The 20052-nt window shown below is 44.7% G+C and overlaps 1 protein-coding gene across 3 annotated transcripts in view; it reads left to right on the top strand.

Annotated features, from left to right (window-relative positions):
• The window catches only part of Chn1 (chimerin 1), a 129430-nt gene extending 112077 nt beyond the window's left edge, over positions 1 to 17353 (top strand). For all 3 annotated transcript variants that reach the window (XM_085680944.2, XM_048425887.2, XM_048425888.3), the window contains 5 exons: positions 2189 to 2362; positions 3063 to 3140; positions 9689 to 9826; positions 15073 to 15178; positions 16512 to 17353. In XM_085680944.2, coding sequence (XP_085537070.1) covers positions 2189 to 2362; positions 3063 to 3140; positions 9689 to 9826; positions 15073 to 15178; positions 16512 to 16683 — 668 coding nt within the window. In that variant the 3' untranslated portion in view covers positions 16684 to 17353. The remainder of the gene's footprint in view (positions 1 to 2188; positions 2363 to 3062; positions 3141 to 9688; positions 9827 to 15072; positions 15179 to 16511) is intronic.
• Positions 17354 to 20052: the final 2699 nt, after the last annotated feature.

Here is a 20052-nt window from a genome sequence, read left to right as displayed (position 1 = left end):
TCTTCCAGGAGTTCAGGTTCCAGCACCACAGCACCCACACAGGGCAGCTCTTAATAGCCTGTAACTCCATAGACCAGATACAGGGGATCCAGTGCTGCCTTCTGGCCTCTGCCTGCACACATGTGGTACACAGCGAGAGAGGGAGAGAAGGAGGGTGTTTTATAGACCAGGTAAACATTTTAATTTTATCTTCAAAGGTGAGCCAGGCCTGGCATTGTAAGTTTAAAGTAGAACTTGCTGAGATGGACGATTTGAGTGGGCACTGACTCACAGCATTTACAGGAGCCAAGATACAGTTCAGAATTATTTATCTTACCACAAACCAGGAAAGCTTAAACTCAAAACTTGAAATGTTGGGATTATCAGACAAGAAGCAGGAGCTGTCGTAAACTGCTCCAACGAAACATTCTGAAAAACGTAAAGATGTCCAGGTGTTGGTAGCACACGCCTTTAATCCCAGCACTCAAAAGGCAGAAGTAGGCGGATCTGTGGGAGTTTGAGGCCAGCCTGGTCTACTAGAGCTAGTTCTAGGGCAGGCTCCAAAGCCAGAAAAACCCTGTCTCTAAAAATTAAAACAAACAAACAAACAAAAAAACCATAAAATGGCATTTATTTTAGTTGAATTATTTATTCAGTATATTTTATCACTTAAGTCTAATTTAGCAAAACACTTTTGTTCTTCATCCATTATAAAACTTCATTATACTCTTGTTATTGAAAAGGGATCTCAAATATTAACCAGGAAGTTCTTGGGTTCTGCTGCCCAAGATGTTACAGCCCTGTAAAGCCATAGGAGTAACTTCAATAGAGATGATCCATATGGAGACTTGAGGGCTCCAGAGTCACCATCAGGTGGAGTTCCAGCCCCACTATGTAGCTTGGACAAATTCCTTAACTTGCCTTGTTTCAGATATAAATAGGAAATGAGAAGAAACAGTAGCTATTTGATAGACTTTTGTGGTTTTAAAGGAAATAGTAAAGACAAGGCACTTTTAATGGTACTTGGTAATAATATTAAGTCTTCCATAAATGTTAGTTACTGTTTGTAGTAAAAAGAACGGTAATGGTTATTTGAGAGTACCCAAGAAATTATATGTACTCTTACCTATAAAAAAAAGGTTTGTGGCTGGGTGGTGGTGGTGCGTGCCTTTAATCCCAGCACTTGGGAGGCAGAGGGGGGGGGATCTCAGTGAGTTCAAGGTCAACCTGGTCTAAAGAGTGAGTTCAAGGACAACCAAGGCTATACAGAGAAATCCTGTTTGGAAAAACAAAACAAAATAGGGGAGTTGCAAATAGATATAAATGGGAACAGATTTATTTTAAGCAAACCTTGTATATACTTATTTGGGGTGTCTAATTCTACTTTATATCAAGTGATTTGAAATTTGATTACAACTTACAGTAGGTGTAAATTTTCTTGAGATATCTGACTGATCCATCTTGTGCTGCTATATATATCAAAGAACTTCCCACTAGATAGTTTACAGAGAATAAATGTTAGATACCAGAGTTCTGAGGTAGAAAGGTCAAGGTACCAGTATTCGTTAGGAGCTCCTGTCTGTATTCTCCATGACAGAAGAGAGAGAACTCTCCCATAGGCTCTTCACAGCGACACTGACTTATATGTGAAAAGGGCACAGCACCTCCCAAAACGTCACCCCTTTCAACAGGTCATAGAATTATGACAAAAGCAAACACACTCAGATCTTAGCCTTGCTGATGTGACATTCTGTTGTGTATAATTATGGAACACTTACTGATTTGGATGTGGGGAATCTGTCTTGATTTTATTTTTGCTTCTTCTGGGGTCATTCAGGAAGTTTAAAAATGAAGTTATTTAATTCTTATTAACAAGAATTCTTATTAGCAAGAATCCTGACCTCTTTGGGTGTGATGACACATGCCTTTAGTCCCGGAATTCAGGAGACAGAGACAGGCAGATATCTGGAGGCCAGCCTGGACTATATAGAGAGTTCCAGGTCAGGCAGGGCTTTATTGTAAGACTCTCTCTCAAAAAGAAAGAAAATCCTGACCTCTGGGTTCTAATCAAACTTTTTTGAGGAGAGGGGTCTGCTGTACATCTCCTGGGAGGAGGTGCAGTTCACCGCAAGTGTCTTCTGCTCAGAGAAACACTCCAGAATGCCCAGACTGAAAATAATCATAACTTTTTCCTTTCTTCCTTCTACAGATTGTGGGTTGAATGTTCACAAGCAGTGCTCCAAGATGGTCCCCAACGACTGTAAGCCAGACCTGAAGCATGTGAAGAAGGTGTACAGCTGTGACCTGACCACGCTCGTCAAAGCGCACACCACCAAGCGGCCCATGGTGGTGGATATGTGCATCAGGGAGATCGAGTCCAGAGGTGAGGCATTTCCGATGCAGCGGCTGCAGCCTTCGCTTTGCCCCTCTGGTGCCAGTTGTGGAACTGCTGCTGTCTCCAGTGAGGGGGGAGAAAGGCGTAAGAAGACGCGTGCTCTCGAGTCTGCAGTGTGCGCATAAGCAGACAGCTTGGCCTCATGGAGCATTTTACCAGCTATGGAAAGTAATATTTAGGGTATATAAATGGGTGATGCCTGCAGTCTGCAGAGATCTCTGTGCAGAAATGGATTCCCCTTTCGGGTTTTAAATTCTACTCAGGCCAGGAAACAAAGGCAGAAATGCCCTATTAAACACCAGAAAAGACCAGAAACCTGAGCTGCACCCTAATTATTCTTTCCCACTTGGGAGAACTGGCACAGGCCTGCTGGTGCAGGCTCTCGGTCTTCTGTTATATAAAAGATTTCACGATAGAATTGGGTGATGGATGATTTCCCTTAAGATTTAATGTTACCTGATCTAATTAGGCAACGTGATGGCCAAATTATAAATACCCAGGTGACATTAGGTCAGAAGTAAAAACTGAGTGAAACAGATTCATTTTAGGAGAAAAATGGGAAAAGTTTTCTAATCATGTGTGTTTTAAATACATAACTTGTCCAGCTTGAAGTCTGGAGAGGAGTTATGTGTGAAGCAAAGGCGTGAGTCAGCAGAACGGTTCCCATGCTTTACTGCTTTGTTTCCAGGTCTTAGTTCTGAAGGACTGTACCGGGTATCAGGATTCAGTGACCTAATTGAAGATGTCAAGATGGCTTTTGACAGAGGTATGTTCTCAGCATAGACGTTAACTTCGGATGGTCATACTCTTAGGCTACTCCTAAATTAATTTTCTAAGTGACTGGTGATTATCACATTCTGCAAACTATTTTGATAAGCACACCTTTGATCCCGAGACCTGAGAGGTAGAAGCAGGTATTCAAGGCCGTGATTAGTACATGTGAATTTGAGCCTAGCCTGTCTCAAACTAAGCCTACAAAAACAACAAAATTCAACTTAGAGTTTCTTGTCTTTGCATCAGCCACCTTAGAGGATCAGATTTCATGGTGAGAAAGAAACATGAAGTTGTATCATCAGCACTTGAATATCTAAGACTGGTTGAAATTTATCACAAACACGAGATCAATGAAGTTCACCAAGAGCACAGACAAGGTAGGAGAGGATGTAGCATCTCAGCCTCCCCAGCCTGAGCTCGCCCATGCAGCTCACTTGCTTTTAGCCATGAATGACCTCAAATGTGAGGTCCTTCTGCCTCTGCTTCCCCAGTGTGGGATTGCAGGTGTGTGTCATGCCCAGATTACTTGGACTTTGAAAATTTAAGTTGATTTGTGCTGGGTTTGTTGGTGCACGTCTTTATTCCCAGCGTTGGGGAGGCAGAGGCAGGTGGACTTCTGAGTTCAAGGCCAGACTGGTCTACAGAGTGGGATCCAGGGCAGAGAAGCTGTTAGTGGGGGTGGGGGTTGGGAGGTGTTAGTTTTGTTTTGTCCCGTGACTGTCTACTTTGTGTTTACTTGTGTACTAGAATAATGCAGTGCCAGAGAAGAGCTGTGTTCTTAAATACAGAGTTGTGGGTTTGTTTTCTGAGACAGGGTTTTTCTATGTAGCCCAGGCTGTCCTAAACCCACTCTGTAGACCAGGCTGATCTTGAACTCAGAGATCTGCCTGCCTCTGCTTTCCAGATTAAAGGACTGTGCCACCACTGCCTGGCTAAGTCAGCGATCTTTTTAAATGCCTCTTTGCTTGACTGTGTGTGCACGCTCACTCGCGTATGTGTTAGGGCAAGGAGAGGGGTACTGTGGATTGAACCCAGGGTCTCATGCTAGGCGAGTGCTCTCCCAATAAGGCCCACACCAGCCTGGAAATGAATACATTTCTAGTTCTGTCACATCTCCTCTTGGCAATCTTCTCATAAGCCACAAAAGCAGAAGACAAAAGTAATGAAATATTACCAACTTGCAAAGAAAAATGTAGGTTACCTTAAGTGTTTTATGCAAGCAAATGATGTGTTGCATACACATACACATGAAGGGATGTCCTGAGTTCCTGCCAGAAGGAATGATAAGAGGCACTCCCTTTATCGGAAAGGTGGTAACTTTGCATGTCCACTCCTAGCCTGCCAGTCATGGTTTTCAAAAGTACATAAACACTGGCAAAGAAACAAAATCACATCAACCCCAGAAATCAATTTAGTGATGCATTTTTCTTTCATTAAACATCGAGACACTTTTTTTTGTAACACGGCTAACAGCTTTTAAAATCCCCTATGGTTTCTTTGGCTCCACATGGTCAGGTCTTTGGGGCCCACTCTGAACTTCTCCAGGACTCATCCTGCACTTATTTGTAGGAGTTCTATAAAGAGTTTTAACACAGGTGTGGAAGAACCAGATTTAAATCACTTCTGCACAGAAATGCTGCCCAGATCTCTGAATGCTCAAAGCAGGTATCAAATAAATACCCAAGCATGGAAAATGAAGTAATCAACAGTGATCAGCTCCAGGAAGCTTAGCTTTCAAAGAATGAAAGTGAAGGAGGAGAAGGACAGGGCCCACGGAATGCTGGTATGGCAAGGTAGAGGCAAGTTTGGGGAAGTCTGGCCTCACCTAGGAGCGGTCAGCAGCTGGAGCACTGCCTACAGCAATGTCAGCTGGCTCCATTACAGCTTCCCTACAGTCTGTCCTCAGGTGGGACTACAGATAGTACAGGGTGGGTGCACTGAGAGGCCATGATGGAGCCTCAGCCCAAGATCCCAGGGCTGTGGACAGTGAGCCAAGGGCTGAAAAGGAAAGAAAGACTCAAGAGAGCAAAGATGTCTCAGACTGTGCCAGTGAGTTGTCATTCTGCTAATAAAGGCAAGACCTGGGTTTCCCATTCCAGGTTGTCTATATTAATTTTAACAGAAAGCAATTTAAAATGAGACAAATGGAAGACAGCTGTGTGTGTGTTCTTATTAAAATTCAAGCTTAGAACCCATTGGTGGTGGCGTGTGACTTTAATCCCAGCACTCACAGAGGCAGAGGCAGGCGGGTCTCTTGAGTTCAAGGCCAGCCTGATCTATGTAGAAAATTCTAGGACAGCCAGGGCTACCCAGAGACCTTGTCTTGAAAAACAAAACAAAATTCAGGTTTAGAGTTGGACATAACAGCTCACATCTTTAATCCCAGCACTCAGAAGGCAGAGGCAGGTAGATCTTTGGGAGATCTAGGCCATCCTGGTCATCTAGCAGATTCTAGAATAGGTAGGGCTATGTAGAGAGACCCTGTCTCAAAAAAAAAACAAAAATAAATAAATTCAGGTTTGTTTGTTTGTTTGTTTTAAGGAAATGGCTTGGTGGCTAAGGGCACTTGCCACCTGCTCCCCTAGGTTTTGGCAGTGTACACAAGCTAGAGTGATCAGGTAAAAGGAACCTCAGCAGAGAAATTGCCTCCATGTGATTGCCTGTATTGCAAGTCTATAGTGCCTTTTCCTGACTAACTATATAGGTGGGTCTCACCCGGGATGGGGAACGCCGTGCCTGGGCAGGTGATCCTGAGGTGTGTAAGAAAACAAGCTGGGCAAGCTATGAAGAGCAAGCCAACAAGCATCATTTCTCCATGGTCTCTGCCGCCAGGCTCTTGCCCTAAGTTCCTTTCTGTCCTCCTTCCCCTAATGATAGACTGTAATCTGAAGGCCCATAAACCGTTTCCTTCCTGAGCTGCTTTTGGTTGTTGTATTTCTTCATAGCAGTAGGACCCCTAATGAGACAGTTTCTGAAAACCCGAGTTAAGGAGAAAACCAGCTCTGACAGGCTGTCCTCTGACTTCCACAGGCATGACATACACACGAAATAAATGTAACCTTATGAGTTCATGTTTTAATACAACAGATATATTTGGTAGTTTTTAAAAAGGAAAAAGTACTAGCATAGCATAGCATATGGTATTAAACTGAGCTCGGTGAAAAGTATCCATATTATGTGACCCATACTGTGAAGACTGATAGCAGGGCAGTGTACCCCCCTCTGCAAGGGCCAGACCAGGGGGTGGTGCTAAAAGCTGTGGGGACCTGGAGGCGGGGACTTCAGGGGACTCAAGAAAGTTCTAAAATCAGAATATGGTAGTAATCATACATCTTGTTAAGTACATGGAAAACATTGAATTATATAATTTAAATGATTAATTATGTGATATGAAAATTCTATCAATAGAACTTGTTTCTAAGCTGGGTAGTGGTGGTGCATGCCTTTAATTCCAGTTCTCAGGAGACAGAGGCAGGTGGATCTGTGGGAGTTCGAGGCCAGAGCAAGTTCCTGGACAGACAGAGGTACACAGAAAAACTCTGTCTTGAGAAAAAAAAAATCTTGCTTTTCAAACTAAAAAATGTTGCATACAGATTTTAAATCAAGTTTTAAAAGAACTACCTTAATAATGACGTGTATTGTACCCAAGAGTATTAATCTTTTAGGCGCCTAGATTTTGAAATTTTATTTATGCTGATATAGTCATTCAAAAAATTACTTTAAGGAACTGACATATGCCAGGCACTGAGTTCTTTAATTTAGTAGTTAACTTGTGTTCTCGGGCCTTGCATCTGTGTAGGACTCATAGCACACACCAGTTATAAACTTAATTTTGATAAGTGCCATAAAGGAAAATATTGGTAAGTGGTAAACTTACCATAGTCTAGTAGAGCAGGTGACACCAGTGTCAGGAAAAGCTTCCTGGGGAAGAAATACGCGCACTGGTGCTGCCTGAATATGAACATAGAGCAACCGTACAGGAAGAGCAGCAAACCCTGATCGCAGGCGCTGCAGCCTAGAGAACAGTGACAGCGCTGACAGTGGGCGCTGCAGCCTAGAGAACAGTGGGCACTGCAGCCTAGAGAACAGTGACAGCGCTGACAGTGGGCACTGCAGCCTAGAGAACAGTGACAGCGCTGACAGTGGGCACTGCAGTCTAGAGAACAGTGACAGTGCTGACAGAGGGCACTGCAGTCTAGAGAACAGTGAAAGGAGGGTGCCCTGTCCTGGTTACCTCCACTGAGTTATCTTAATGATAACACCCAGTCCAAATTCTACCAGCATCTTCACACAGTGGGACTCTAGGAATGGTGACTTCATCTTGTTTTCCAAGCTAAAAATTGGTGAAGTAGCTGACCTCCATACCCTGGGAACAGGCCTATTGGTTATATACCCTGGAAACAGGAATATCTGAAATCTGGATTCTTCCTAGAAAAAATGATTAATGGGTATTGAAACAGGAGCTCTGTGGCAGAAAATAGGAAGAAAAGAAAAGCAGAAACACTCACTGTTTTTCCCTCGGTCAGGACCTGGACGGTAGTGATGCTTGCCTTCCTGTGGGCGCTTGGTCCTGCTCTGTGCATGCCTTACTCTGCAGGAAGGAAGTTCTCAGAAGCAGACTCAAAATGAACCGTGAGCTCAGAAAGGCTGCAATCCTCTGTATCTTCAAAGAGACTGGGTTATTTTTTCTGGACTTTTATGGAGTAGTTTTAGAACTTCAGAAAAATGTAACTAAAAGTAAGCAAATTCCTGTGCAGTGCCTTGTTGCACCCCTACGTTACAGTGCCTCCCACAGCACCGACTCCCAAATTCCTTGTTACTAACTTGATTTTGCTTTTTGAGATGGTTTCACTGTATTAACCGAGGCTGATCTAGAACTCTTGACCTTCCTGCCCCGACCTTCTGCACACTGGGTTCCAGGCATGCCCCACCCTTCCTGGTTTAGCATCTTGAATTAGTGTTGTGTGTCTGTTATCACTAATAGCCCAACATTGACACATTATTAACTAAAAGCCAGAGTCTACACTGGGTTTCTTTGTCTGCATCACAGTATCATGTAGAATAGTGTCACTAACGTAAATCCTCATATTCTACTGTGGGTTCCTTCTTCCCCCAAATACTCGGTAATCACAAACCTTTCCACCCTGTCTAGTTATAGTTGCATGTTATGAAGCCATTTTAGGCTGACTTCTTTCACTAAGCATTGATGGTTTTTTGTGTGTTTCTTTTGTGTGTGTTGTAATTTACTAACATTCTTTTCACTGATCAAGTCTGTGTTCCCCTGTGTATACACATAGGTATGCAGACACATACAGATATAGATATCAAGGAAATGATACTAATTAAATCTTGAATAGATAAAAGTTGAGATTTTTTATTTTTAATTTATATTCATTGATGTTTTGCCTGTGAGGGTGTCAGATCCCCTGGAACTGGAGTTACAGACAGTTGTGAGCTGCCATGTGGATACTAGGAATTTAGCCCAGGTCCTCTGGAAGAGCAGACAGTGCTCTTAACTACGCAGCCATCTTGCCTACAAGTTCAGATGTTATTAAACACAGGACAGCACTGGAGGACTCTCTGAAGACAGCCTTGCTTCAGAATCTGAGTGCCTAACACCTGTCAATGGTCTCCCATTCTATAGTGCCTTTCGTCTTACTTCAACACGCAGAACCTTGGCGCATTTTATTTAAAATGTGGAGCGTTTTAGGTTTTTTTGTTTCTCACTGCCTCATTTACTCATAGGACTTGGTTTGGCAAGATCCAGAGGGTATTTCTGTGAAGCCAGGTGTGGGTAAAACAAGGGACCTTTATCATTGGCATTGTGTGTATTAGGGGTGGTGCTGTGTGGAGGTCAGAGGACAACTGAAGAGTGGACTCTTGCCTTCCACCATGTGGTTCCTGGGGAACAAGCTCGGGCTGGCAGGCCTGGCCTATGTTATCTTTTGCACACTGTACTTCTATAAGAACAGAAAGAAGGCAACACTGCATTATTCTCCTGGGAATTCTCAGGCAGCTATGAAATGTAAAGTTATTTCCACTTCAGTCTCTGTCTCTCCCTTTCTCTCTCTCTCTCTCTCTCTCTCTCTCTCTCTCTCTCTCTCTCTCTCACACACACACACACACACACACACACACATGCACAGCTGAGCAAGGAAAAGGAAAAATAAGTAGCTTCAGAAGAGAAAAATTGCCTCCTGTTTTACCAAAGTGGTCACTAGTGTAGATAATGTTTCATGCTGAATTTGACCTTAGAAACTGGAGTGTTGGTTGCTAGTAATGAAAATACATTTTTTGTTTTATTTTAAAATAAAAATCACTTAACTAACAAAAACATCATAGCCAGGGATTAAGTTAGCGACTCAGGCACACACTTGTCCAGTCCTAAACTGTATACACCCCCAGCAAACTCCTCTACAGTTAAAATAAAATACTTAATCGATTATGAAGTGTTGCCTATCTTTAAAAGCTAATCATGCACAAATCATGTTAAAATGATACTGGCTTTGAATTCAGTGTTTACTTTTTTTCTTTTAAAAGATGGTGAAAAGGCGGATATTTCTGTGAACATGTATGAAGATATCAACATTATCACTGGTGCACTTAAACTGTACTTCAGGGATCTGCCAATTCCTCTCATCACGTATGATGCCTACCCCAAGTTCATAGAGTCTGCCAGTAAGTACAAGCGTGTGAGTCCCCCACTCAGTGCGCTGCCTCTCCCCAGTAACCACGTTTCCTGCCCTTCATTCCCTGCAGCTCTCTCCATGGTCCAGTCCATGTGTCTGCAAGACTTACATTTCTCTAGCCCAGATTATCCATGCCTTTTACCCTTAGTTTTGTACTGTGCTGCTTTTCCAAAATAATCTGTACCGTACTGCTTGGACGTTGACCAGCATCCAGTAAGATAAACCCAAGGTCGGAACAAGACTACAGCCTTGTTTGATTCAGCAGACATTCCTGTGAGTTTCGGTACTTACCCTGAGTGTGCAGTCCCTCAGAGCTCACAGACTACCTGTGGCTCATCAGTGTGCTGCTGGGAACATGGCTCTGCATCATCGAGGAGTTTGTTTGGTTTTGCTTTGTTTTCAGAATTAAGAAACTGAACTCAGGCCTCAGCCAGAGTTTTGGTTTTTCCTTTTTTAATTCTAGTTGAGAAGAAATGGCTCATTTGCAAAATTGTGTTTCAAAATTCATACCTGTAATTCACATCTTATCCTTTAAAGAAGGAAAGTCTTAGCAGACTTAGGTGTTGACATCACTTTTTTTTTAAGGAAAGAGAGTCTATTCCTGTCAGTTTGTTTCTGTCTGTAAACCCATATGTCCTCCCTTTAAATAATAGCATCACTTCCTTAGTAATGTAGTGATTCCTCTGCTTTGCTTCTTCACGTGGACTTTCACAGAGCTGTGGTATCCTTTGTTCTCAGTCCATCTTGACTAGAAGTTAGAAGATGTGGGTGGGATTAACTTCTCCCATCTCAGGATGGACTCGGTGCTGGCCGTGGTTGTCCAGGGAGTTTGCAGGCAGTCCTCAGTGGTGGTCCCAGACTGGAAGCATGTCCCCTGCAGAGGGCTACTCACCCACCCAGCTTACACGGCCCTGACAGTAGCTGGGTAGCTGGCTGCTTCTGTTGCTGTGCCACTGGAGATTAGAGTGCACCCTGGCTCTGCATATGAGCCAAGGCAGGACAGCAGTGACTCACCCAGCCTGGCTCTGAACCACACACCCCATCTGGAAACACCCAAGCCTCTTGTCGGATCCTGAGGCTTTGGGCTCCACGTTCTCTCACCTTCCTTCCCACCCCACTTTGACTGCCCAGGAACATCTTTCCCTTTGTTTTTCTTCCAAACCAATTGCCATTGCTGTGGGATTTGTTTCAGAAACCTTCCTTTCTGAAATCAGCAAACTCCCTTGTCCCCCAAATGGAGAGGAAAAAAATGTCTCCTTTATAATCTAAAGTGGTAAGTGATTTGTGTGACACCAAAGCCCCTGCTACCCTCCCTGTACTTCCTGTAAATGAACGGTTCCTGTTTGATGCTGATGGCTGTGAACATAGTGTCCTTTCCCACTGGAGTCGGCTTCTTGCTTTAGGTTTCCACCCCCCAGAAATCTCTGGTATTGTTTACCATGCTTTCACAGCAGAGATCAGTTAGGGTAAAGCTTTTTTCTGCAAAATCTAGTGGAGCTGTGCTGTAACAGCTTTCCCCCAACTCCAGCGTGACAGCTGACGTGAGAGGCTGAGGGCAGGAGATGGATGCTAGTGTGGCGGAGCCAGATGGCCCTGCCTCTGCAGGCTGCACAGCCTCTGTAGCCCCCCTCCAATGTCCCCTGAAGTCTGAGGCTGCCACCCCTTCTTTCCTCTCTTCCCCAGTGGAGACTCTGTTGCTCTAGAACAGAGCCCCAGAGGCAGGCTTTACTACAGGGTCTTGTCAGAAGCCAGCATCCGTGAGCACTCTCTAACCATGGTGGAAACCATGTGGGGACTGTCCCCAGCCCAGGAGTCGGAGCACTTTCTTCCAGATCTTAGACAGTCACATCTCTTCCTAAGTGTGCAGCCTTGGATGAGCCCGGCAGGGAGAACTTTCTGGGTTTTCTCTACTGAACTTCTCTGTAGAGAATTAACAATACTTGCTCCAGATGCACCTTAATTAGCTCTCGACCCAGGCCCAAGTGCTTACTTCCTAGCCCTCAGTATCCACACTTTCCAGGACCATCCTTCCTGGTCCTTCTCCAGCCCCCAGCATGCATTCCTTCTCTTTTCATTACTTCCCCACCTGGGCCTCATTCCCGTGGGGCAGGTGGTGCCATGTCTTGGTTTCCTTGCTGCACTGGCATCTCTTCAGGACGTGCTTGCTGTCTCAGGTGTTACTCTCCTCAGGCCTGGGTAGTCCCTCATTTAAGTAGTAGTTAGGTGTTAAATATTTATTGACTATTAAGCTTGGAATTTTGCCTGGAGATGCACAGACTTAAGTCATTAAATAAATATTCTAAGCAATTATATAGCTAGACTTTTTCCTTTAATTCATTGTTTAGTTTGGAGGTTGGGTTAGTTGGTTGGTTTCCTGGTTTGGGTTTGGGTTTATTTGTTTGTTGAGTCAGGGTTTCTCTGTGTGGCCCTGGATGTCCTGGAACTCACCCTGGCTGATCACGAACTCAGATTTATCTTCCTCTGCTTCCTGAGTGCTGGGATTAAAGGCACTGCCCGGCTTCAATCTTGTCTTGAAACCACCAGTAACTGCGCTCTTGCTGCTTTTCTGTAGACAGCCAGGCCACTGATGGTGAACGGGTGTGACAATCATGAAACCCACTTGTGTCCAGAGAAACTTGCCCGCCGCGATGCCCTCCTGTCCCCCACATGCCGTGTTGTCTATATTTGATGACCGCTATTCGGATGATACCCAGTTGTCTCTGAACACCTTCCATTTTTCATGCTTGTCTCTTAAATTACACTGTAACAGTCTTGGAACTAAAAGTTTCGTTCTCTAGAAAATTGACGATGGGCAATACTTGTGTGCATGGGAGAATGGGGGAGGGGTGATGTCCAGGGGAGATTCTCTGGTCAGTTTGATGTCAGGTATTCAGTACATTTTACCGTGTTCCAAACTGGAACCAGTTGGAAATACAAGGGGAGGTTCATCCAACAACAGCAACAGCAGATTCATCCAGGTCAGCACACTGATTTGTCTATCTGAAAATCTCAGATAGCACTACCCCCAGACCTCCCTCCCTCCCTCCCAGCTGTCTGCATCCAAACCTTGATCGTTCCTTGTTCTCACGTTTTTCTTACACATTCCCCATCAGGAACTCTTATGGACTCTACCTTCGAAATATACTCAGAATAAAACAGTCTCTCATCTTTCACACTGCTGTCATCTCCCACTGCTGTCGCGACCCCTGGGCTCTGTGTTAGCTGCTGGATGGTGTTTCTGTCGTTATCCGTGCCCTTCTGTAGTTTGCGCTCTGCATGGCGGCTAGAGGAAGGGAACCATAGAAAATGAATGTTCGTGCCAGTGTGAGGGTCAGTGGGTAAAAGGCACTTGCCACCACATGCCCATGTGGTAGAGAGAACTCACCTCCACACACATGCCATGCGTACTCACACACACGCATAAATAAATGCCCTCCTCCTCCATCCTTCACTCCTCTGAGGCTGTACTCAAGACCTCTCCTTCACACTGAGCTTGTTCCTGACCTTTAAAATCCAGGCACCCGGCACTTGCAGCCTTAGGGCTGTCTCACCGTACCTGCCTCATCCCTGTGGAGTCTGTGCAGCGGTGCTGGCCTCCATCTTCACTGTCCGCCCTCCCGGAGGAGCTAAACTCCCCTGAGCTGCACACCAGTGCTCTCTGCAGCCTCCACTGCCTCAAGCTTCTCCTAGTCGAGATGAATTGTATAAATTAAAAAGGGAAATCTGCTTTTAATTTCTTAAATCATGTAGTTTCAAATTAATTTAGCCCTATTCTAAGAGCTAGCTTTCCACAGTAAACAGAATTTCCTTTTCTTTATTCTAGAAATTTAATTACTGAATTTCAGTGTCTGAGAAAATAGCTGTGTTATGAACAGATACCCTTTAAAGTCCCCACGGTTTGGAGGTCATGCATTGTCTGTCATGACAAAAGACAAAGAACACATTCTTTGTTATAAAGAAATGAAGCAGGGATGGAGGAAGCTTTGGACCAAAGCTGCGAAGCAGTCAAAGTTGTTTTGAACTAAAAAGCTCCCATCACTATCACTCTGAGAATCATCTGGCCTGCTCAGCCTTTGTTCTTCACTGGCCTTTACTGGGCCTGTTGTACAGAGCATACACGGTGTACACGGGATACACGGTATACAGGGTATACGTTGTCCTCAAGCTGGGCTGTGGATACAAGCGAGACCAGAGTTGAGCTGTCCATCTGAAACAGACAGAAGGCTCCTGGGCAGGTGGAACCTTCCCAGCACTTCAAGGACTCCATTGTGAGGCTGAGAGCAGCGTTTACAGCACTCCTTGTAAGCAGATGAGAATGCGCTGTGGTGCTTCTTCAAGAGCACAGGGTTGCAGCAGCTTCAGCTGTTGGTGATACAGGGGTGATTGATAGATCGAGCAGAGTTGCCACAGTAACAGCCTGGTGTCTGAGCCCTCAGTGCAGACCTGCGGTCCAAATGGAGGTCTTCCCTTCATAGTGGACTCCTTTGGAAGAACCCCCTTCTCCTAGTACCCCACCATGGCATAGCACACTTAGAACTGCCTGCTGTGTGTTCTTCAGAGCGTAGTCTCAGAAATGGGGAGTCCTCATGTTTTGAAGGGAGACTTCATTTTGTTATTTATCACACAATATAATAACTACAGCAAACAGATGTTAGGTGAGATATTCTTGGCTTAGAAAAATGAAGGGCTGGGGTATTGCTCTGTGGTAGAGTACTTGCCTAGTATTTATGAGGCATGGGTTCTGCCCTTACCACTGCAAAGCAAAACAATGTCATTATTAAAAAAAAGAAGAAGAAAAGATTATCAGTAAGGTTTTTGCCAGGAGTCACAAGAGGCCGTGGATTAGCTTGTCTTGTGTACTATGGTGGTGGTGGGGTCCAAAATATTTTGAGCAATATGTATGTCTATAATGTTCTCAGATGAACTCATTAGAGTATACAGGCTTTCTCTGTGTGTCTACATGTGTCTGGATTGGTCAGTTACATTCCAAATCTCTAGTGAGTCCATTTTCTTCAGTAGCTCACCCAAGACCTGCAAGTGGGGAAAAGCAACCCTGCTCCCACATTGAACTAGGATAGCATTGGACAGGTTTTTTTTGTTTTTTTGTTTTGTTTTGTTTTTTGTTGTTGTTGTTCTGAGAGAAATAATTTTCACTTGCTTTACAAAAGCATGGAAGAATGTTCCATAAGCATTCCCATCCGTTTTCCACTAGTGCATCTCTCCTTGCTGTTGTAGAAATCATGGACCCTGACGAGCAGCTGGAGACCCTTCATGAAGCACTGAGACAGCTGCCGCCTGCCCACTGCGAGACCCTCCGGTACCTCATGGCCCATCTGAAGAGGCAAGTGCAGCCTGTAGCTTACTGCTGTATTACAGCCAAATTTCAAGAATAAAATTAAGCAAAAGGTGAAAGAGAGGACATGTTCTCTTGAGTGAACGCGTAGGTGCTTTAGCAGCATTGTCTTGTGAGAAATTGCGTTAGCTGGTAAAGGGTGCTAAAAATATTGTACCCTGCAGTACCCTGGCATCCATGCCATGCCCTTCTAGGACCTGCTTGTAAGGATGCTCATGTTCTGCAGACACTGGTGAGTGTTTTGTCGGAGGGAGAGGGCTGCTGCCATCAGTTTGTGGGGCAGCTCACTTTATTCTTAGTTCATCACTCCAAGTAAGCACTTGAAGCTTGGGAGAGGATTTTAGACTACTTTACTGCCCTGACCAACACGGGAAAGTGGCACAGACAGTGATGGAGTCGGGAGGAATGCTTCCCGTTAAGAGTTTTAAGCTATTTTATGATTGATGGTGATCAATCTCTACCAGCTGAAACAAAAATTCACAGTTATATGACATCAATAGATTTAGGGCCTCAAACTCAATTAGAAACACAAATTCTAAATGCACCAAAGCATGCATTGTCCAGGAGCACATGTACATCTCAGACACTCGTGGATACCTGCCCCTTTCTTCTTTTTTTCTTCCTCCTCTTCCTTCTTGTCTTTGATTTTTGAGGCAGTGTCTTGCTGTGTGACCCTGGCTGACCTGTGACTTACTATATAGGCCAGGTTCATCTCCACCTCACAGAGATCTGCCTGCCTCACCTCTATTGTGTTGGGATTAAAGGTGTGCGCCGCCACGCCAGCTCTTTCCCTCTTAAAGGCACTGTGAGTGAGTTCATGGTGTGCTCACAGCTCATGCCATTGTCAATTAAAGTCGGCTTCATATTTGACTTTAGTTCTGGGTTCTATAATAGGAGCCACTCTCTAAGACGGTCTGTTCTGATGCTGTAAGGTGCCAGGAAGAGAGACAGACCCAAGAATGTCCAGACTGTAGGCCACTCCTCCCTGCCCTCACAGCTGCTGTCCTAGACACTCAACCTCACTTTGCAGAAAGGTCCAAGGGGAGCCAGAGAGCCAAGGAAGGGGAGGGCAGACCTCTTCTCCCTCCCCTTCCCCCTCAAGTATCTGAACCCACACAGTCCGACTTTAAATTCTTTTTCAGCATGACCTACTTCAGAAGAAGTCACATTCCTTGAAGCTTCTGAGAAGCAGAGGAAAGTAGCTTGGGAGAGCTGGCCAGTAGCCGCAGACTTTGACATGACTCTGGCTTTCATCTGGGTGCTCGGACTTGATGGAGCCCCTACGTCACTGAAGTCATCTGTCTTTCCCCTGTGTTTTCAGAGTGACCCTTCACGAGAAGGAGAACCTGATGAGTGCAGAGAACCTTGGGATCGTGTTTGGGCCAACCCTCATGAGGTCCCCAGAGCTAGACCCGATGGCCGCCCTGAACGACATTCGCTATCAGAGACTGGTGGTGGAGCTGCTCATCAAAAACGAAGACATTTTATTTTAGAGAAATGTTTTACAGATGAAGGAATGTTTTCTAGTAATTTAATTAGCTTCACTAGCTGAATTGTTTCTTGGTTAAAGGTTTAGCCAAACACCCAGATTAAATGAAGGAACTTCTTGTCATTTCTGTAGCACCGCTCAGCTGTCCCTGTAAAACCGTGAACACACGCTTTCCGGTCTGGAAATCCTGGGTGTTTATCATGTTAAGAGAAACTCAGGCTCCTGCATGATCCCCTGTTTGGTGAGGAAACCCCACATCAAGGAATCTCAGACTTGAACCTGCACCGCCTCTGTCCTGGGTTTTCTGTGATTGTCGCCCAGCATGCTTCCCAGAGTAAACTGTCATGACTTTGCTTTTGGGGTCCATGCCATCGGTTTCTGACGCTTGCACACTCGCGCACACACGCATAGGCAGCGCCCTGGCTGTTGCAGCACACCACTGTGCTTTCCACCCACCCCACACTCGGTTCCTCCCCAGCTCTCTCCTCTCTACCATAGTGCTTTCTCTCCAGCAAAGCAAGATGTTTGCGGATCTGCCACTTCAGTAAGCTACCCTACCAATAAAGTGCACCACACAGCGTTTTCTGTTAAATTATTGGTTTTCAGCTGTAAATTTATATTTTTACCTGGCATGCAGTTGTTAATTTATTAAATTTGGCTTTTAGAAATCAAAACTACTCATAGCTTTTTTTCTTGCTATGGGGAGAATAGTTAGAAAGTTGTATTTGACATTTAGTTAGCACCAATTGCTTCCCTTCCCCTGCCTGTTGGTCACTAAGGGATTATGGTAATCTCCTAAAATAATTTATACTGCCTAGAATCAACATTCATTTATTGGATTTATTGTTTCTTCTGTTACTCTGGCAGAAGTCTGTAATGTTTTCTCCACTTTGGGGTCAGTTTTCCTCGAGTTTCCTAAGGTGAACATGGCTCCCTGTCTGAAGCAGCTGGGGCCATGTGCATGAAGCTTTAACACACAGCTGAGCAAATGCCAAGGCAGCTTGTCAGAGGGTCTGCACTGGATACCGAGAGTCCCATCCGTGCCGACTGCCACCAGTCAGCCGTGTGGCTGTGAGAAGACAGCCGTCTCCTCCTCTCTTGGTCTGTGAGATGAACACTCACATAGAGCTGAGCTTCCATCTGCCTTAGACACTAAAACAAAATTTGTGTGGTAATTCACACCTGTAATCCAGCACTTGGGAGGAGAAAGTGGGAGGTTCGAGTTCAGGGCCAGCCTCAGGTCCCTGAGACTCTCTCAAGCCAACACTCAGTGGAACAGCTGGGCGCAGCAGTGTATTATGGGGAGGTTGAAGGAGGAGCACCATTTGAGTCCAAGAGTTCAAGACCAGCCCAGGCAACGTGGTGAAATAAATAAATAAAAGGTGAAAATTAAATACGTTCCTGAGCTATCAAGTCTGCCTCAGAGCGGTGGGAGCTGATGGAAGCGCAAGGCTTTCTCACTCCATGCTTCCTCCCCTGGGCTGTAGTGGGCACGGGCAGTTTGCCCTTTCACTACTGTTCACATTGAGGGAAAGTGTGCCTACCCAGCTGTCTTTTAACCAGTGTCCGATGACAGATGTCACCACACTGGGATGTGAGATTCCCCTCTCTATGCTGTGAATTCTTATTGGTTAATAAAGAATCTGTCTTGGTTCTGGCAGGGCAGAACAGAGGTAGGTGGGGAAAACTAATCTGAATGCTGGGAGAAAGAAGGCGGAGTCAGTAGAAGCCATGTAGCCCTGCTGGAGACAGATGCCAGAACTTTACCCAGTAAGCCATAACCTTGTGGCAATACACAGATTAATGGAGATGGGTTAATTTAAGATATGAGTTAGCCAGAAATATGCTTAAGCTATTGGCCAAACAGTATTGCAAATAAAATGGTTTCTGTGTGATTATTTCGGGGCTGAGAAGTCGGAACGAAACAAGCAGCCTCCTACAGCAACACTGAGCAGTGTCTAACAGAACACACAGATTGGTTAGGTATAGAGTAAATCGTCTTCAAAGTGGAAGCAAATCGCAGGGTGGGTGATGAACTCAGCAGAATCCTCTTCACCTAGCATGTGTGGAGAATTTGAATAGCTTCACTGAAAACTAATGGTAAAAGTTACAGCCATGAAGCTCATCCATATTTAAGCACACATCTCATAGATCAGAGCCTTTTCTTTTTTCTTTCTTTTTTTTTTTTTTAAAAAAAAAAAAACACTGTCAAGGCATCTAAAAGCTGACAGGCTTCCTGGATTTTGAGGCAGGATCTCTACCCAGTCTGGCATGGGACTTAACTATGTAGCAAGCAAAACTCAAACTTCCAGCAATCCTCCTGCCTCAGTCCTCTAAGTGCTGGGATTATAGGTATGAGTCACATGTCAGGCTTACAGTATCTTTTAATTACCCTAAATTGTCAGATCCAATTTTCTCTTTCAAAAATTGTTTGCCCAATTTTTTTTTTTTTTGTTATTGATGGAGGTGTTGTGGCCCAAGGCTCCGAATCAACCCAAGCAGACACCAGCGGTTACCGCAAGGCAAGATTTAATGCAGAGCCGCACAAAAGGAGTGAGAGAGGGGAGGGGGCTGATTGACCAGCGCTGCAGAACAGAGCTGAGCTGAACCCTGGATGCCAGCTGAAACAAGTATTTAAGCACACAAATCACAAACATTTGTTGCCAAGTTACAGTTAAAATATTCTCCAATCAGGACTTAGAGATTAGGGGCTTCCTTGAATGTTCAGTTCCATCATTGCCAACGGACATACAGTGAAAGCTCTTCAGTCCAGTCACTGGATTCATTTCTTCCTTCTGCTGTTAGAAATAGCCGTAATGGGGCTGGAGAGATGGCTCAGAGGTTAAGAGCATTGCCTGCTCTTCCAAAGGTCCTGAGTTCAATTCCCAGAAACCACATGGTGGCTCACAACCATCTGTAATGAGGTCTGGTGCCCTCTTCTGGCCTTCAGGCATACACGCAGAAAGAATATTGTATACATAATAAATAAATAAATAAATAAATATTTTTTTTAAAAAAAGAAAGAAATAGCTGTAATGTTTCTAGAGAACTAGAGATGCCTAACGGCTTTTCCTGTCGTTTAGGGAGGAGGTGGGTCAGCCATTGGAAGGTTCCCAGCTCCCCCAGGGCCTACGAACCTGAACTTTGTTTCACCCTGCAGGTAAAATGTTAGTCTGAGGTCAAAATGGCAGGACAGGGTGTTTTTTGCCTGCTCCAAACATGATCATTTGAGTAAGCCACACTATTGCAGATGCTTGCTGTGGCTTAATGTATGGATGGGTCCCCTCAGTTCCTTGTAATTCATTGGTAATCCATTTGGCATGGTCCTCTGGTCTTTGGTTTTTCCTATAAACTGAAAGTTGGGTGAGGCTTT

Source organism: Myodes glareolus, chromosome 21 (assembly GCF_982192425.1).
Source record: "Myodes glareolus chromosome 21, mMyoGla1.1, whole genome shotgun sequence".
Lineage (NCBI taxonomy): Eukaryota > Metazoa > Chordata > Mammalia > Rodentia > Cricetidae > Myodes > Myodes glareolus.
Note: the sequence above shows the minus strand (reverse complement) of the source record. Positions and strands in the feature narration are given on the sequence as shown.